This window comes from Haliotis asinina, chromosome 11, assembly GCF_037392515.1.
Source record: "Haliotis asinina isolate JCU_RB_2024 chromosome 11, JCU_Hal_asi_v2, whole genome shotgun sequence".
In the NCBI taxonomy this organism is placed as follows: Eukaryota; Metazoa; Mollusca; class Gastropoda; order Lepetellida; family Haliotidae; genus Haliotis; species Haliotis asinina.
Window position 1 is genome coordinate 11,684,019 of NC_090290.1, and position 20,464 is coordinate 11,704,482.

The 20,464-nt window shown below is 40.5% G+C and overlaps 2 protein-coding genes across 2 annotated transcripts; both read left to right on the forward strand.

Annotated features, from left to right (window-relative positions):
* Positions 1–3,814: 3,814 nt before the first annotated feature.
* On the forward strand, positions 3,815–6,389 carry LOC137256642 (fibrinogen-like protein 1). The gene is made up of 3 exons (XM_067794553.1): positions 3,815–4,153; positions 4,918–5,017; positions 5,731–6,389. The coding sequence occupies exons 1-3, from the start codon at positions 3,815–3,817 to the stop codon at positions 6,387–6,389; spliced, it is 1,098 nt and encodes a 365-aa protein (XP_067650654.1).
* Positions 6,390–14,769: 8,380 nt separating this feature from the next.
* On the forward strand, positions 14,770–19,899 carry LOC137256602 (fibrinogen-like protein 1). The gene is made up of 3 exons (XM_067794483.1): positions 14,770–15,117; positions 18,753–18,852; positions 19,241–19,899. Exons 1-3 carry the CDS (start codon positions 14,770–14,772, stop codon positions 19,897–19,899), a joined length of 1,107 nt encoding a protein of 368 aa, XP_067650584.1.
* The last annotated feature ends 565 nt before the right edge of the window (positions 19,900–20,464 follow it).

A 20,464-nucleotide genomic window follows, 5' to 3' on the forward strand; every position in this document is an offset into this window, starting at 1 on the left:
TACTCCAAAGGAATAGGAGAGCACTGGCACAGCAAAGGTATTGGTGGCTTTGACTTTGTTTCGAGCATTTAGCTCTGAACTCCAGATTTTCTTTAAACGAGATTTATACTCGGCCCGAAGTTTATCTTGAATCTGGGCATTCTGGAGCGTGTCTCGAACTTGCATTCCAAGATAGGTGTAGGCCTGATCTTCCACAAGATGCTCAATAACTCCTCCCCCTTGTAACTTGACCGATCCATCATTAGTTACCTTGCCACGCTTCAGATGAAGAGTATTACATTTGTCGAGTCCAAATGTCATGCCAATATCATTAGAGAAGGACTCGACAAGCAGAACCTGTTCTTTCAAATTGGTCTCTCCTTTGGCAAGGAGCTCGATGTCATCCATATAGAGGAGATGAGTAAGAGGTGTTGGGGATCTGTGTTGAGGAGGTCCGGGATGGTACCCTTCCTCCCCGTTGAGCGGGAAACTCAAAGGATTTAGAGACAGACAAAAAAGCAATGGACTGAAGGAGTCCCCCTGAAATATTCCCCTTCTGATTGGAATAGATTCCGAAGTCTGCACCTCTCCTTGCGAGTACATCTCAAGTTGAGTCGACCAGCAGCTCATTAAAGACTTGAGTAAATGAAGTAGTCGCTCAGGGAGGTCAATACACTGAAGAGACTTCAGAATCCATTCGTGAGGGACAGAATCGTATGCCTTTTTGTAGTCTATCCAGCACATGGAGAGGTTGCGGTGGTATGTCTTAGCCTCTTCCAAAATCATTTTCTGTACAAGAAGTTGATCCTTGCACCCCCAACATCCCTTTCTCGCCCCCTTCTGCTCTCTGTAAATTATCTCATTGGAAGAGCAGTAACATGACACGAGGTTTGTTAAACACCCTGTGAATAGTTTGTATTGAGTATTTAGACATGTGATAGGGCGGAAGTTTTTGGGATCAGTCAAGTCTCCTTTTTTGGGAAGGAGTATTGTGCGACCTTTGCAGAACCATGGAGGAACATCACCTGTGTCCACAAGAGAGGTAAAACAGTGAAGTAATGGTGTTTGGACACAAGGGAACAGTTTCCAGTACCGGTTTCGAATGCCATCAGGCCCTGGAGCTGTATTAGATTTGGACCTTTTAATGACACTTTTAAGGCAATCTGGTGAGATGTAACACACAAACGACCTAGTTACTTTCTCATGCATTGCATGGTCATAATCACTTACCCATGGTGCCTCCAGGTTACAGTTGCCGGGTACAGACCACAACTGTTTCCAGAACCTTTCATTGGCATCCATGGGAGGCCGTTTATCATGCCCACCATCACCACTTGTTTTAAGTTGCCTATAGAATTGCTTTTCATTATTTTTGAAAAGTTTATTTTGTTTGATAAATTTGTTTCTCTTTTCCCATTTTTTCTTTCTTTCAGTCCAAATTTTTATTTTTGCCTTAAGGGAATCGACAATTTGGAGAAGTACCTTTTCTTTTGTTGTTTTGTACTGTAATTTTAATTTTCTCCAAATTGCCTTTTGTCGTTTAGACATGGGATTCCCTGATGATCTTAATTTCAGGCACAGCTCTATCCAGGAAATATATTTTCTAGTTTCTGTTAATTTCACTTGAAACCGGTTTTTTCTTGGTTTATTGTTAGTAGTATTAGAAGACTTTTCTTTGGAAACTGTGTGAAGTTCCTCCAAGGTTCGAGCGGCAGCATAGATACAACAATTTACTTCATGTAATGAACAGTCCACGGGAAGTTTTAAAGAGATAATTTCATTAAGTAAATCAATTTCATTTTTGGGAAAAGACATGTTAAGTTGTTTAATTGGCCTCCGTTTCTCTAAAGGTAAATCACAAATTTCCTCATAAATAGAAGTAAACAAAATATAAACAGGATTTTCGGTAAGGTCTGCAACTGAAGAAGAGGAAGAGTGAGGGTCCAAAATTTCGGGGCCAACTGGCTCTTTCTCGGAAGAGTTTCCACCAGGAAGAGGAAAGAGGTTGACGCGGACGTCCATAAGAAGGTTTGGGTCTGCTGCCACTTGAGCATTTTGCTCTTGCAAAGGTTCCTGACGGGCACCAGTTGTGGGTTGAACTGGCTCACGGGGCATAAGATGTTTTAGCCGCCGGAGTTGATCTCGGAGATTTTGCTCCGTCAGGTAAGCATACATGGGCATGGCATTGTCCCAATGCAGCTTTAGCGACTTGCCGTTAATTCGTGGATTTTCAGGCCATCCAGTCGCTTTCGCACACTCTAGTAGTGTGGATTTTAGATGTTGTGACCAAGATATTCTTGGTCGGGTTCTGTGCCTTCCCCTGGGGCAAGTCCCATCTCCAGTGTGGTTGGTGTCACTACCGGAGGAAGGCTGACTGGGCTGCGGAGTTGTAAGATGTTTTTCTCCTTGTTTGTCTGTAACCCAGTAAAAACCAGCTTCGGGGGGTCAGCCCTAACTGGGTGATGTACGTTCAGTTCAGGGAATAAAATTCCCCTATCTAGGCCCACCACGGAGAGGCGTACATCATCAGGCCCCGTACATCATCAGGCCCGTCCAGTCGCTTATTATTATTATTGCCTTTATTATTATTATTATTATTTTTTACAGATTAGAATGAAAATGCAGCAGAGAGGGTTCGGGTGATCCTGGCACAGTCAGGCTGGTCAAGCTCATCATCAGCTCAGGGCCCTCGCCCCCTCTACACGCAGCCCAGACAGCGAATGGGACTTCTCCCAGGAAACACTGCCTAGTCGAACCCACCAAGAACTTTTCGGAGAATATGAAGGCTCCCCAACACTGCAGCCTTCTGCATTACCCAGATTGTCAGAAGGGCTTTATTATTATAATATAGTAAACCTTCCCTTTCAGTCACACTCCAAGAATGGTTGAACTGGAAGTATACTACTGCCTAGACTGAATATAAGCCCTTCTCAATAATTATACCACTTGTTTCAGAAACGGTGAACATATCCTGACCCACACGTCATAAACATTTGCAACGTATCGGATATGGTTTTTGTGTCTGGTGCATCAAAATGTGAAATATACATCACGTCTCCAATAAAACGTTACGAAAGCTCTACTGTGTCAGTGTATGGACATCTGAGTAAGATGTGAGAGTTAGGGTGTTTAGTTTTAAGCCGCACTCAGTAGTATTTCAGCTATATGGCGACGGTTGTAAATAATGGAGACAATACAGTGATCAACAGCATGAAACACAAGTCAGCAAGCCTGACCACCCGAGTCGCCTTTTATGGCAAGCATGGGTTCCTGAAGGCCTACTCTACATCGACTCTTCACGGGTCTTGAATAAGAGGACACAACGTTAACAATCCAGTATTATATTCTAGCACTAATATGAACTCATATATATCATTAGGGGGAATGGCAAAGCTCCAAAGATTCTGTCACATGTAGCAATGTTTATTTAGTATGCAACAAAGCACCACCAATACAATATTGCTGCAAATCTGTAATATTTCTATTGTGGGCCGTTGGCACCTACACTGAATTAAGAACTGGATTTGTGAACCATTGATTTCTTCTGGTTTGGTTCGTTGGTTCGGGCTAATAAAATGGAAATGAGTTTTGATTATTGAACATTTTCTAAACATATTTTCGTCTTGACGTTCACGTTCAATAATTTCGATTATGTACTAACAATCGGTAGTTGAAAAGCCGCTGGAGAAAATAGCCCAACACATAACATAGCCAGGATATAGGAGTGTCAGTCCTTTGATTGGGAGCACTGTTTGTGACGAGTTGGATGGTACTAATACAAAAATATCTCTGCCAATGATATTTGCAGTATTTAAACCTAACTAAGGCTGAAAAGATGGACACATGTGCACAGATCAGATTTCCAACTGTGCATGTTATTTGTACTTTGCTACTATTTGTTGACTATGTCTGTTTGAGTGAGTATCGTGAGAAACTGTTCACAGCTATGCCCGGATGTTCTGAAGGTGTCATTCTTCCGGTGACGCCTGTCAACTCTGATGTTGTAGCATCTCAAGGTCAGTGTTTGACAAACTGTCTTGGACATTCCAGCTGCATGTCCGTCAATCTCTGTGATAACCCCCAGAGTGGGCAGGTGTGTCACAAACTACCTGAGACATCAAACGGGTCGTGTTCCGATCTGGAGGCAGCCGCTGGGTGTGTCTTTCTGGAGCCGGTAAGTAATTTTATGAGTTCTTTCCCCACACTTCTCGGCAGACTGGTCGAAGTAGTGTCATAATAGGCGTTTTTTAACCATGCTGAATAAAAGGCGATAATTTATGCATGTCTGTTTCTTTATTTTAAGGTACATGGCGTTTCAGAGTATATTCTACTCCTTCATCGGGTAAATGGAAGGATAGGAAACATATTTATATGCGTTCATGTGAAACAACAGTGATGAGTACAGAGAGAAATCAGTCAGGCTAATGTGAAGCGAGAATACAGGTGCAGGCATCATAATTCCGAAATCATGCAAGTCTTTCCACCTTGGGTATGACAAAAAGAACACGTCATCATCAACAGGAATTAATGGCACCAACCTATTGCCTTCGAATCCTGACACTTGTAGGTACAACCACTTTGCTGGGCGAATTACATGTTCCATCAAGATTATTTTCAAGAGAAAAAGCTTGCAAGTTCTATTGGAATATTTCTTGTTTCGTCTTTTCGCTGATATCGTTTCAGATGACCCGTAAAGGTTCGGGATAGAATAGACCTTCAGCAACCCATGTATGTCACAAGAGATCGGGATCGGGATCGGGTGGTCAGGCTCGCTGATTTGGTTGGCACATGTCATCGGTTCCCAATATCGTGCATATCGATGCTCATGCTGTTGATCACTGGCTTGTGTGGTCCAGGCTCGATTATTTACAGACCGCCGCCATATAACTCGAATACTGCTGAGTGCAGCGTAAAACTAAACTCACCCACTCGTTTCAGGTGAATGTGTGCCAACACGGAGGAACGTACAACGATGTCCAGTCTAGGTGTGACTGTTATGATGACTTCACAGGACCCTACTGTGAGAGGCGATACAGAGGTGAGTCAGTCAGCAAGACCCTCGCGTTCACGAAGTCCTAGATGTCATCTCATAAAACTAAAAAAGCGTCTCAGCGTCTCTTACCCGTGGTCAGGGCGATTAGTTCTTTTTGACCGAAGCGATCTACAGCCTGGTTTTACATTGTGTCGCTTTCTCAAGTTGAAGTGTTTTAGACTTAATGACTAGTTTTGCATTTCTCTATGTGACAGTCTACTTGTTTCACTGGCCGCTGTGGACTTGTGTTTATCACTATCTTTCAATTATTAAAATCATATAAGGGATATTTCAGCCATGACTTCAAATCTGAACTCACTTTGTTTCACCTAAATGCAAAACTGTCTTTTTCACCCTTTCCCCCAGGGATATCTCACAAAAATAACAGCCCCTCTTGCACAATTCAAAATGAGTGACCTAAATTCAAATACGGTGTCCGAACAAAACAGTGGCCTATAGAGCTGACATCAAACAGGAGTATGCCCCGGCTATAGAGTATGCACTGTTGTTTTATGTTTTACTAGCCTATGGCGATTCCGGTCAGTGCCGGAGATTAGAAGAGACCACTCTAACAGAGCTGACCCCTCTTCGTCTGAGGGCAGTTTTCTTCTTGTAAATTTCTATTCATTGTTAACCTTACTATACATTACTTAAATTTTAACATCATTTTTAGTTCAATGAAAGGAACAATTTAATCCATAGTAATTTTGATTTTACAGATTGTTCCGAGGCATACATAGGTGGAATGCGAGGGGGAACATCCAAACACAGAATCATCAGTATCCGACCACTGTACGCTCCGAGGGAGTACGAGGTGGAATGTTTTCTTGGCGAATCAGGGTGGACGGTGGTCGAAGAAAGACGATCCGACTGTCAGAATGATTACAACAAGACATGGACTGAATACAAGACTGGCTGGACCACGTTGTGCAACAGATGGCTCGGGCTTGAAGCTCTACACTACATCACAAACCCACGTACAACCAAATTCGATATCTTCGTGCGTGGAACTGGTTCATTAAACGGACGTCACTACTACAATAATTTCAAGATTGACGATGAAGCCAGTGGGTACACTCTAACCTACACAGGTAACAGTAAGCATCAATCTAAAGCCTCGGGGAATGGGTTTGAGTACGAATTAGCAAGCAAACACATCAATGGTCAGAGATTCGCCACGTGGGACCACCCCGACCCCTCGGGATGTGCTGTAAGTGGCGGGGCAGGGTGGTGGTACGGGACAGACTGCCCTTTCACAAATCTCCACAAGAAGTTCGATACCAGTGCGTCGTCGTCGAACGTGGCACAATGGATAGACGACTTGGACCTTCTGGAAAAAGTAGATTTTGTGAATTTGAAGATTAAGGTCTTTTGGTAACAGATTGTCTAAGGAACTAAATTGTGTGCTGTCTCTCAAATAGATCACTCGTCTTTTTTCAAATCCTTCATAAATAGGTAAGGTACCGCACCAACCATTATACATGACCAGTTCTTGTGCCACTGCCCTTTCACAATGTATGTATAAATTCATGTGGACTTCGCATGGTTCAAGTTGTTGTCTGTCCGTGGTTGAAGCTGCTTATTGGTATGTGGGGGTCTGGATGCTGGTTTTATGATGGTTTACAAGACATGAAATGATTTCTCATTCAAGTTACTGAGTTTTGTAATTGGCTGTAAATCAATAGTACGTTATTTATATTTTTGACGAGCCCAACACTTTGACCACAACGCTACCCCAACACCCCCATGTACATGAACAGGCAATGTCACTGAGGTGACATAACCCCCCTCAGCAAATTATTACAGCAAACTTACGTAATGAAGGTTTATGATGAAGTTGTCAACAAAAACGTGACCATTCAGCATATCGTGATATCTTGCTCTTCAGTTGTTCCAATACCCAACTATTTTCAAGACTGACCTTGACACGGGTGTCATAGTGTATGAAATATGTCAAGATAAGAAATTACTCACTGAAACACATTCAATGGATGGCTTGACAATCTCTGAAGAAAATCCAGTGAACCGTTCTTGAGATTCAAAGTGTTTGCAGTGGAGATTATGTGAAGGTCAGGAAAATTGGCCTAGGCCCTGCACCTTTTCTAGATGAAGCTTGATGTCTAATATGAAGAAAATCCAGGGAATGGTTCTTGAGCTATCTAGCTGACAAGCAAAATCTTCACGGTAACATGCTGAAATCTTCAAAGTATCGCCATGGCCTAAAAGGCTTGCAAATTAAATGAAGGCCAGCGAAATCCAATGGGCACAGCGCATGTCCTGAATAAAGCTTAATGATGAATGTGAAGAAAATCCAGTGAACGCTTCTTGAGATAGCTTAACGAGCAGGTTAACGTGCTGAAATCTTCAAATCTGCATAAACTGTATAAAACTGTCCACAAGAGTGCAAAACAGGGTGAAATGTTTCAACTGCCCTTTTGGAAATTTTCTCTTCATACTTAGCAACATTCCTACAGGTCCACGTTTGGTGTCGACATTTTTTCAAGGTGCTAGTACATCAAGACACAATTTACCTAACGTTTGACGTGCAGTTGTGATGTTCAACACATCTGAAGGTTTAGATAGGTTCAGGCTCTAAGAGATCTACATTTATCAAAATATACAACATGTGATTAACTTTATCACAGTAGACAGGATAATTAACTTTCTTTGTGTTACAAAACTTTCTTAGGAGAGGTCGACCTATTGTCATCAAGGTGAGTTTACTTTCTCGACTGCAGGCAAAATCAGGCGTATCTCTCCATCATAAACCCATACCTTATACCTTGCAATCCCGAGACACATTACATCGCTATATATGGGCTAACGTAAAGCAGTTATAAGAACGTCAACAACTGAAGAGTTCTCAAATATGTACTGTCGTAGGTACAATTTGTGTGTCAAAGGAAATTATCGGTGGACAAGATATGAGACGCTGCTTACACCTTATGATGTTTGTAGCAAACGTAAGAATGTTAGCGATTTTTCATGGCATGCTACAGAAAGTTAAATGTACAGTACACAACCTTTAGTGACTGTCAAATTCAATTATTTGATGAATTGATAACATCACCCGAACATAACCACACTCAAAAACAACATGCCAAGTGTGTGGCATGAATGTGCTCCACATTTTACACATGCAGTTTCAGCGGCTAACACTTACCTGTAATCATTCCTCTGGGACAACCAGCGGATTCGCTTTTATGGATGATAACGCCTATCCATGAACGATAATGCCAGAGAAAGAGTTGTTAATGATGTTGTTTAGATCAACAACATCACACATATAGACTAGCCTGCGAGATCACCTGATGTTAATCCCAGTGAACATGCTTAGGATATTACTGGAAGTCATGTTTTCGGTCTCCATGTCCACCCCCAGACTCTGGATGACCTCGGACAGACATTACTGGGAGAATGGCAGAACAGTCCACAACAGCAACTTTAAACGCTCATTTGGTCATGACCTGTCTAAGCTTTCATCCGTGTTCATGATGGTCATACGCGCTACTGAACGTTGCTTCACTGTCCAAAACTGACTTGAACTCTAGTGTTAATATTTTGCTCCATGAGTGCAGCACATTTTGCACGACTGTTTCACGGGTACATGCTTTTGATAAATTGCAGGTCTGTTATAGCTCAATGCTATTTCATTTCATTTTATCAATCGTGTGTACATCACCTTTCTTTTGCACCATTTCATGATTTGCATTTTCAACGAATGAAAATGTTAAAGGTCACATGCAACCAAAAAATCAAACATAATTAAAACACATTTATCACTTATTCATGACATATAATATACATTGCCGATTTTGAAAAAAATAAACAAAATTATAAGCGTACAATCGCGATTCAAAAGTGCAATATTTTGTACTTGGGCTTACTTCCCCCGAAACGAAGCACTCGGGAGACCGAACCCAGTCATAGCGAGTGGATATGCACTCAAGTGTAACGACGGCTTCCGATTGGCTGTTTCATTTGCTGATATGCTGAGGGTTCATTGTGTGTACAGAAAGATGATTTGCTTGATGGGCATTTTAGAAGTATAGCCAGTCACAAGAAAGTGATAACAGCTTGTTGGATAACAACTTGTTTTTGTGTACTTGAAGCGTCGTTTCATTATGGATTCATATACTGTTGTCAAGCAAAATCATATACACGAAAAGAAGTCGTTATCCATGAAGAATGTATATAGAGATGTTGGATTTGGAAAATACATGTTCTCTGAATTTGCGCTCGATCCAATCCAAAATCATGTCAGTAGACATGGTAAACTACTGCGTGGCTGAAATCTGTCATTCGTCCAAGTACAAAGCAGGACTTGAAACTGACAATAGTTTGCACCAGTTTCCGTCAGATCCAGTCATCCGAAAAAAATTAGTTTGTTTCCAACCCACAGACATAAAAACATGTCATGTGTATCACACGTGCCTAATTACATAATGTGGCAGACACGGGACTCGGGTGCATGAGTCATAAATCAACTTATTTTCTTTATGTCTGATAGGTGTTAAGTTCAAATTACACGTGGTCAATGATTGAAGCTGTGTATTGCATGTTGTCTTTAGCAGACAGGCAGACAGACATATAGGTGTGAATAAACCAGACACTGAGCTTTCTCTGTTACAGAGACTGCTTACCACAATCAACAAGTTTTTTTACGTAACGAGTAGATTATTAACTTGTTTGTGTACACAACCAAGATTAGACTACTGCTCACGACCTCAGACGCTGGACATACATACCGTTTCAAGCTCCGCTAGCATATTCACTGCGCATGCGTTATGGACGCAGCGCAGCACAGCTGTTGAAACCAGTTTTTCCCCCAGCGCTGGGGGGAATTTAGTGAAACGTTTGAACTCCGATGTCGCCTGCTTTTTTTCATCGCGTTTTTTTCAACTTTATAGGTTGAATTGGCATTTTTTATGATTTGTTTCGGTAAGTGCATACCGAAAGGTACCTGAATCTGCAAAGTTGTGTTTTACGTTGCATGTGACCTTTAAGGCAAAAAAAATGTTGCTTAATTTTCTGTACTTGGTATCTATTTGTTGTCGATGCATAGCTAATCAATGCTATCGACCTTGCAATGGAAAACCGACTGATCTGAAGTTAATGAACATGACAGAAATATAGATCGTAAATGCGAAAAGGTATCTGGTCCTCAGCTTCATCAGGTATAAATTCAATTTCATAACTACATGAATAGTCCAACAGCTGTAGAAAACGTTCTTTTCAAATACAACACTGAAGGTCAAAAAATGAGTTAACACTAATATTTAATGTCACACAGGCATTATATCATCCATACCGTGACGAGAACAATCAATACACTAAACTTATATAAATCGATACTATAAAGCCTGTCGTCAAAGGACAATGAAAATGCCAGAGTATCACGGATTTGGTTTAAGAAAAGAAAAAATCTCTCTGCATATTTAGACTTGTTATTTATATATTTTAGAGGTCTCTGTTTGTAATTAGCCGGTTCCGTAAAACTTAAGCTTTCATCTGCTAATCTTGAAAATATAGTTGTATGAAAAGAGACTTATGACAGTTTCTTACTTCATTACATTGTTGTTGGTACAAAATTTGGTTTGAATCACGTTTTGTTCAGCTATAGGTTCCAATACACTTTAATAAATCGCATGCTCCCTCAGTGGGCACCGTATTGAAGCAGTTGCAAGCATAGGCGCTTGTCACAGCTGTGAGTGGATGAAATAGTGTAAGCTGTTTATGTTTTTGAAAAGCACTTTCATCCAGTAATTTAAGACTGACCACAATTTTAAGTGTTTACTGTTGTCATTTTATCACCAAATGACAACAGTAATGACTTAAACTTATACGTGTAAAGATATTTCCAAGGTGACATTTTGTGAGCAACTGGGCTTGATGTGTTTCGCTTCCTGTGCTTGGAAAATATGCCGGACGAATTGACCAGATATTGTGTTTTATTGTAGTTCAACGGCCTGACTGTACCCATGTTACATGAAGTGGCTGTTGTAGGCCTGGGTGAGTTGTTAAAAATAAGCTTACTATAGAAGTCTATGGGGAAACATTTGGTATTGTCCTCGGGTCCTTCTAAATGCTGTTTTCCAGATTTATATCAGCTGCAGAAATATCGGATTGTATTTTCACTGCAAGTGGTGGAGTAAGTGATGATTTGTTGTTGCCACGTCTTTATTCGTAGAATTTATGTTGTATTAATATATGATTAATTATTGTGTAATTCCAACTGGGGTCCATACAGAAAGCAAATGTACTGCAAGTCCCCATGGTCCCAAATATGGCGATCTACCTTTAGCTGCTCTATTGTCCTCTGTAGCTAACATATTTCAGATTTACAAACTATTCTTATATTCATAATTGTGACATTATAGGGTGTGTTTTTTTCACAGTCCTTTCTTGACATAATGTTCATAATGTTTGGTGAATTTAAAACCTGTTTTAGTCACGGTGGGGCTGAAATATTGCCGAAGTATCTGTACATTTTAACTCACCCACTTATTGCTATATTCACTTATTTATGAATATATTAAAAAGAAGTGAGTGAGTTAGTTTAGTTTTACGTCGCAGTCAGCAATATTCCAGACATATGGCGTCGGTCTGTAAATAATCGAGTCTGGACCACAGAATCCAGTGACCAACAACAACACGAGCATCGATCTGCACAATTGGGAACCGATCTGTCAACCACGTCTTACGACAAGCACAGTCGCCTATGGCAAATATGGGTTGCTGAAGATTTATTCTACCACGGGACATTCACGGGTCAGTATGAAAAGAAATCAAAAGTACCACTGAGCTTAAGGTAATTTAGAAATATAGTGTCATAATTTGAGGACGCCTCATGGCTCTTGACACATAAACCACGTCTAATGAATCCAAGGCAAAGCCTCTGAGGGACTGGACATTTTTCAATAGCTTTCAGAAGCTCCATCACAAATAACTTAGCAGTAATCAAGCTTATCGCGGTAAGTGATTTGCATAGTTGGAAGAGAGTTTTTGAGGTATTTTAATGTGATCTTTATTTTCCAGTTAAATCCAACTGGTTGTGATTGCGTATCGAATCAAGAGTAATATTCAAGCATAATTCTTTGCAGTTGCCGTTCGATAGTAAACTCATGGATCATTTATCATGCGTTTCATGGTTTTGCAAATACACTTTGTTAGTGTGGTCAGTAATAATCTGAAGGATTGATATTATTAGTTCAGGGTTTGGTACTGTTTTTGTGCTGCTAAGAAACATGCCATGAACAATATTTAAAAAGGTCTCCAAAACTATTCTGGAAGATGTTTCATGAGTTCATAATGTACGTTATCCGTTCCTGTAGCAGTATCGTATGATTACGAGCTGTATTAATCTTAATAGTGAGTGAGTGAATTACAATTTAACGTCACATCGGCAATATTTCAGCCAGATGGTGACGAGGAGATATTTGACGTTGAAATGGAATATGTGTATAATAGAAAACCTGTCGTCAAAAGACAGTAAAACAACTAGAATATCACAATGACAAGTAAAACTAGTATGGAAAGGGAGAACTGAAGCACTATTGGGACAATACAATATGAAAACTAGCTATAGATCGCCAACAACTGAAGGTAGATCACCATACTAGGGACCATGGGGACTTCCATGTACAGTACGTTTGCTACCTGCATGGAACCTAACTGGATTTATGTCAGCTCTTCGGCCGCTTGCGACTGTGATAAAATTTAACCAAAATTAACATTACAGCAACACTACATCTAAAGCAGCTGAAAAATTTAAATTTCGTGTTTCGGGGAAAATAATTTTACAACACTTCAAACCCCTTTGAGGGTAAAGCCACTAACAATTTCAGTTACTAATCTAAGCTACCAATAAAAATATATATAACTATTTACAAATCAGTTAACAAGTTGTTACAACACTTGTTCTATTTGACTTCTAACTTCTAAATATGCCACTCAAGCAAGTTCCTGTTAGGAGAGTTTTATACGTCGTTGCCTAAGAGATGGCTCATCGGCCTCGACGTAGAGACTGTCAATAGGAGAAGTTCTAAATGACCCAAGGCAAAGTCTTAGACCTTGATGGTGGCTAGAATCTAGTATTTTGAAGTTGCTTTTACAGGCTCCAGGGAGTGTAGTTTGATCTCCTCCCTACTTTTAACAGATCAAGTGGGTTTCATTTTCTAGTGATTTAATGTCGGGTAGAGAAGTGAGTCAAAACTAAGAGCCAAGAACCTGGCCTTCTTTACTACTTTGAAGGGGATGCCATTTAAAAATAATTCTGGATCTTCATGCGGTTTATACTTTCTCCAGAAATGTACACAACTTGTTTTTGCAATAGAAAATTTAAACCCGTTTTCAAGTCACCATTTTTTTTCATTTTTTTTTTAGAAAAATTTGTAATTGCCTCTCTATTGCATGCATATTTCTACCTCTAAAAGAAACATTAAAACCATCCACAAATAGTGATCCATCTACTGAATCACTTAAAACCGTAGAAAGGCTATTAACTGTAATGCTAAATAAAGTCACAGAACAATAAAGTCACAGATGAAATACTGCCTTGAGGAACACCCTGGTCTTGATGAACGTAGTCTGAGGAGATTGACCCCGCACGGACTGTCAGTTAAAACATTAGATCACAAATTGAGGTAAGCGACCTCTCAACCCAAAAGCATGTAAATGTTTTAAAATACCATGTTTCCAAGTAGTATCATAAGCTTTTTCAAGATCAAAAGTAGATTGATACTGCATCAAATTCTAAATGTCCCCCACATGTCTGCCATAAACTTTGAAAGCTTTACTGAATTCCTGAATCATTACTTTGATTGACCATATTGGAAAGGGACGGGAATTCCAATATTATATTCAAGCACTCACATAGTGGGGTGCGGTGGGCGAACTGGCTAAAGCGCCAGGCTGGTGATCCAGCGAGGTTGAGGTGTCGGGATCGAGCCCACCTGTGGCCTAATGTAAAAACCTTGGAGTCAACTTTATATGCAGACTCTCTCCGTAATGTCACCACCCATAGTGAGCCCACGAATCCGTTGGTATATGACCAGGTGGTGGCCACGTGAATACATGCATACACCAAGCTGCGGGAACAGCAACGTGCAGTAAGCCTGGACAAAGTACTGTGTCTATGTGTCCCCTTCCACCCACATGACAACTGGGTACCTCGTTTGGATGCGGGAGCCACGATAAACTTGGGGGCGGAGTTGGAGTAGAAAGTTGAGATTGATAATATGATGTGATGCTGAGACTGACATAAAATAATTTTAAGGGGAACAAACACCAGTGCCTTGAACAAACACCAGCACCTACCCTATCCTTATATCAGCTCACTGATATTATTAGAGAGAATGACTTATGCACCAAAGACACTGGTTGGTCACATCTGCGATCAATGGATTTTTTCACTTGGTTGATTTTCTGGTTGGGGCAATGAAATGGGACTGGGGTTTGATTAATAAACAGTGTATGATAGGTAAGGTAACTGTCACGATCAAAGAACATTTCAATTCCCACATTCGCCAAGACTTTCACGTTCAATAACGGTGTACTAATAAGGACCATTATAAATAAATCTGCGTAATGATAAAACACCACAACATACCATAGCCAGGACATTAGGAGTGTCAGGTCTTTGTTTGTGAGCAATATTTGTAACGAGTTCAATAGTATTAATACTAAAGTATCTGTCAATCGATGTGTTAGATGAGGAAGCAGTTTCTAATACCTGACACCATAACTTTGCGTCAGTAATGATGCACTCGACACAGATCATATTTCAAGATGGGCCACACGTGCCTGTTGTTTGTATTTTTGTAATGCTTGTTGACATTTCGTGCTCGAGTGTGTTCCGTGAGAAATTTTTCACAGTAATGTCCGGCTGTTCCAATGGTGCCATTCTTCCGGTGACTCCAGTCAGCTCTGACATTGTGGCATCTCAAGGTCAGTGTTTGGTCAACTGTCTTGGAGATTCCAGCTGCATGTCCGTCAACCTCTGTGATGACCCCCAGAGTGGACAGGTGTGTCACAAACTACCTGAGACATCAAACGGGTCGTGTTCAGATCTGAGGGCGGCCGCTGGGTGTGTCTTTCTGGAACCGGTGAGTAGCTTGATGAACTTGCTTCCCAAAACACTTCTCGACTGAGTGGCTGAACGAATGTCCAAATGTGCCATTTTCCAACTGTGTTGAATTAAAGGCAAGAATTTATGGTCATCTTTTTTATATAAGTGAGAGTGATTGAGAATATTGGATTTTACGCCCCTTGCGACCATAATCCATGTTACATCTGACCACTCCCTAAATGCCATTGTGTACTCATACCTTTCGGCTGTGGGATCAGTGTCAATTCACACTTATTAGAGGGGCATCCAAGGTCAAGGTCAAGAAGACGGCCATTTTTTTCGACTTAAGATTTGTAGGAAGCTACAGTGACTAAGCGGCTTATGAATCTGACTCTAATGGTACAGGTTTGAATCCCGTTTGGGATCACTTAGTGTGGCTACTCTCTCACAAATTATTTGACCCAAATAGACATGCAGATGTTATGAATATGTGCTACGGATTATGTTTTCAATGTGGGTCTTTTATTCAAGTAAAGCCATTTGTTTTTATTCAAGTAAAGCCATTTGTTTAGCCTAGAGGGCGGTGGCTCATAGGCAAATCTAATGGAAGAATTGATCTTTTTAATTTATTTAGCTTTTCGGCTTGAGCATTTCATCCGAGTATCCTTCGTGCTGCAAGTCAAAGACGGGTGTGTTTTTCCTCGCGATACTCCGTGGTGGATGGGGAGATCGGACGATGATCCCCTAGAAACATACAACCCCGCTATGCTTTCTATTTATGCTGCCTTCGCCACTACTGCTCGGGCTGGTCTCCTGTCTGAGTGGGAACGGTTTTCCGGTGATGTAACGTTTCCCGACGTTTTATGTGAAATAGCTGATGGGTGTATACAGAAGTCCTCAACGACTCCAAATGTCCATAAACCATGCTACACTCCAAATTGTCGACAAATCAGAAAAGCGAGTAAAAGGCAGGGCAGTTTTTCCACCACCATCAAACAGTCTAAGTTTAAAATACTAATTCGTACCTGCAAACAAAACAAACGTCAATCTTGGAGGAACTATGTCTCCAAAATCAATTCACGCACGCCAATGTCCAAGGATTGGAACATGATTCAGAAAATAAAAGACAAAGATTAAAAAATAAGCGGCTCTCCATCTTAAAGATGATGGTAATTTATTAACTGAGTGGGTGAGTGAGTGAGTTAGTGAGTTTTACACTGCACTCAGCAATATTCCCGCTATATGGAGGCGGTCTGGAAATAATAGAGTCTGGACCAGACAATCCAGTGATCAACAATATGAGCATCGATCTGCGCAATTGGGAAGTGATGACATGTGTCAACCAAGTCATCGAGCTTGACCACCCGATCCCGTTAGTCACCTCTTACGACAAGCATAGTCGCCTTTTATGGCAAGCATTCTCCCCGGGACCATCGCGGGTGACTTTAATAACTGACAAATCAAAGATTGAGAATGAAAATGGCAAAACCCTTGCCTAAAATTCGCCCTCAGAGTTTCAGAGATGTCAGAAACAACATGAAAAGACGAAAAGCAAATTTTTATTCCAACAACAGTGACGATAATAACGAATTTCACGTATTGCCATTACATGATCTGTGTACAGCTCTGTAGCAAGCTCCAGCTCGTGACACTGCACAGGGTGATGACAATATACATTATCTGCTAATAAATCACTTGCTTGAATCATCTCTGGTGACGCTTTTACGTATTTTTTGACCAACTATGGTTGTCTGAAAATTCGTGGAGAAATGCCATTGTAATCCCCATGTCAAAACCTGACCAGGATAATAGAGATCCGTCAAATTACATGCCGATATCTCTAACTAGTTAAAACCATGGAACGAATGATGAATAATAGAGGAACCTGATGTCGTAAAACCAATAACCTTATAACAAATAGTCAGTGTATCATGTTTCATGAAAAATCGAAGAATCATTGATCATTCGGTACGTTTAGAATCCTAATGTAACTGTGACTAGCAGCATGCTTATGATACGACCTGGAAGCATGGCATTTAAAAGATTTACATGACTTTGGATTACGAAGGCGGTTACCTCTTTTATATCACAGTTTTTAAAAGACAGGGTTGAACCCACTAGGACATGCCTGTCTGATCATTATCATCAGGGACAGGATGTCTTACAATCGTCAACCGTCACATTGCGTAGTATCAAGATCAACAGTTTATCAAAGGTTCTTAATGACTCAACCAGTGGGTTATATATTTTGTTGATGATTTTAATAATTTCTTGTCGCGGTATAAATATGCATACTGTTGAACGGTGAGTGCAGTTGTGTTTAAATGAAGTAAACAAGACTATGCTTAAAACGGCTATAAATTTCCTGAACCCTCAAAACATTATGTACACTTCTGCCGTATTATTAGCGACATAAGGATCATGAACTATTTCCAATGGCTTTATCTTCAAAGTTGTTAAGGGGGTAAAGTTCTTGGGTTTACCTGTTTCACTCACAATTAACGTTTCTGTCACATACTAAATCCCTTAAAACTAAATGCCTGAAAGGCACTTGACATTTTGAAAGTCGTGTCTACTTGTAAATGAAGATGGGATCAAGCAACCCTCCAACAACTATATCGATTATTGGTCCATTTCAAACTTAATACTGGTTCCATTGCATATGGTGGTGCCAGCAAAAGCAATGGAGCATTAAATTCAGTATAGCTTTTGACTGATTAGAACTTTTGTTGACAGTTCCTACGTTGAGGCAGGTGAGCCATCTCTTACCCAACGCAGTATAAAATTATTTTTAACATATATTACAAATGGTTCCGCTAACGAATATAAACCTGCATATTACAATCTCCTCTATGAGGATTATATGATGTTTCTTTTGTTCCGCCTTTGCGATTCATAATTTTAAGATTTATTTTCACTGCCGGCATTAAACTGGGCCATCTATCTATTTCCTGTCCTTCTTCGTCTCCTCGTTAGCGATTGTTTAGGACACAAGTCGACCTAACATTAACAACATTTCAACAATTAGTGACTAATATAAACAAGAAGCTGAACTTAATCAACATTACAGAATGCGAATTCACAATACCTGACTCTTGAATCATGTTATTCAGTGATACTAGCAGCATAGTGGATGTTTATTCAACTTTCCTTCTCATTTTGGCTTTTATTTGCTCTGTTTCCTGTTTGTGCAAACAACTTTCCTGACGAACGTGCAAATGTGGCTTTTAGCAATAATAAATCATTTACTGAATCATGAAACCATTCACTCCTAGCAGATATAGGGGGAAATTCCAAATCATATAGGTGCTATATATCAGTTTGATGAAAAATAACGACAATCGATAGGATTTAATGATAACAACCTATCAGTTGCGAATCGTGACACATGTAGGGACTACCGCACTACCGCACTACCGCACTACCGCACTACTACACTACCACACTATCACACTACCACACTACCACACTACCACACTACCACACTACCGCACTACCGCACTACTACACTACTACACTACCACACTATCACACTACCACTACCGCACTGCCACACTACCACTTAAATCGTCCCATTACATGTTTGATCAAGAGTACTTTCAAGAGTAATAGCACGTTCCATTAGAACGTTTCTTTCATCGTCTTTGAAATCAGTCATTGATTTCATTTCAGGTGAACGCGTGTCACCACGGAGGAACGTACAATGATTCTGTGTCCAAGTGTGATTGTTATGATGACTTCACAGGACCCTACTGTGAGAGACGATACAGAGGTGAGTCATTCAAAAGACCCTCAACTTCACAATGTCCCAAATTTCATCTCCCTACAAAAACGCTCAGACATCTCAGCGATGTGTTCGGTGTCGTGGCGAATAGTTTTTTGCCCTATACGATGCTCAAAGCAAAACACCGCAAAACTGCCTTTTTCACACATGGAATATCTCCCGATTTCCAAAATAACAACCCCACATGCTCAAATTCAAACAAGTGACCTAAATACAAATACGATGTCCGAGCAAAACATTGGCCTATACAGTGGCCCCTCTTTATCTGAAGTCATTTTTTTAAGTTTCTAGCTGTCAGCTATATTTATTGTTAACTATAGTATACATCACTTTAGTTCAGTTGAACAACGTCATCCATTGTATTTCCTATTATCAGACTGTTCCGAGGCCTACATAGGTGGAATGCGAGGGAGAACATCCAACTATCGAATCACCAGCAAACAGCCACTGAACGCTCCGAGAGAGTACGAGGTGCAATGTTACCTTGCGTTCGAAGGATGGACGATAATCGAAGAACGACGATCTGACTGCCAGAATGATTACAACAAGACATGGGCGGAATACAAGACTGGATGGACCACATCATGTAACATATGGCTCGGACTTGAAACTCTCCATTATATCTCAAACCAACGTAGAGCCAAACTCAATATATTCGTGCGTGGAACTGGTGCACTAAACGGACATCGCTACTACGATAATTTCAGAATTGGCGATGAAGCCAGTGGGTACACTCTAACCTACTCTGGTAGCCACGCCCATTCTCATAAAGGCACGGGGAATGGGTTTGAGTACGGGGGAGCAAGCAAGCACATCAACGGGCATAGTTTCGCGACTTGGGACCACCCTGACCCCTCGGGATGTGCTGTAAATGGCGGGGCAGGGTGGTGGTACGGGACTGACTGCCCTCTCACAAATCTCCACAAGAAGTTCGATACCGGTACGTCGGCGTCGAACATGGCACAATGGCTAGACAATAATGACCGTCTGGAAAACGTAGACTTCTTTAAAGCAAAGATTAAGGTTTTTTGGTAGCAGACCATCTAATGAACAAAAGACTAGTAGGGTTTCTCAAACAGCATTATTCCGACTTCGAATCCTTCATAAATAGGCACATTACATCACCATATATATCCTAATCTAATGCAATTATAAATAGAAAGTCAACGCTTGAGACTAATGTAATTATAAATAGAAAGTCAACGCTTGAGACTAATGCAATTATAAATAGAAAGTCAACGCTTGAGACTAATGCAATTATAAATAGAAAGTCAACGCTTGAGACTAATGCAATTATAAATAGAAAGTCAACGCTTGAGACTAATGCAACTATAAATAGAAAGTCGACGCTTGAGACTAATGCAATTATAAAGAGAAAGTCAACGCTTGAGACTAATGCAATTATAAATAGAAAGTCGACGCTTGAGACTTTCCTATGATCTGGTGAATTATGTACAATTTGTGTGTATAGCGATCTGTGGATATGACAATAGACGCTGTAACTATTCTTCCTATCCAAAGTTTATGCTCACTGGTGTAAAATTAGATTACAACTACTACTACATGAACTGTTGTATTGTAAAACAAATTCGAAACGTTG

Bases quoted from the DNA above. Each gene is read 5' to 3' on its own strand.
- LOC137256642 (XM_067794553.1), top strand. From the start codon at position 3,815: ATGGACACATGTGCACAGATCAGATTTCCAACTGTGCATGTTATTTGT. The intron at 4,154-4,917 runs GTAAGTAATTTT...CACTCGTTTCAG, and splicing joins GGTGTGTCTTTCTGGAGCCG to GTGAATGTGTGCCAACACGG. The intron at 5,018-5,730 runs GTGAGTCAGTCA...TTGATTTTACAG, and splicing joins CTGTGAGAGGCGATACAGAG to ATTGTTCCGAGGCATACATA.
- LOC137256602 (XM_067794483.1), top strand. From the start codon at position 14,770: ATGATGCACTCGACACAGATCATATTTCAAGATGGGCCACACGTGCCT. The intron at 15,118-18,752 runs GTGAGTAGCTTG...ATTTCATTTCAG, and splicing joins GGTGTGTCTTTCTGGAACCG to GTGAACGCGTGTCACCACGG. The intron at 18,853-19,240 runs GTGAGTCATTCA...TCCTATTATCAG, and splicing joins CTGTGAGAGACGATACAGAG to ACTGTTCCGAGGCCTACATA.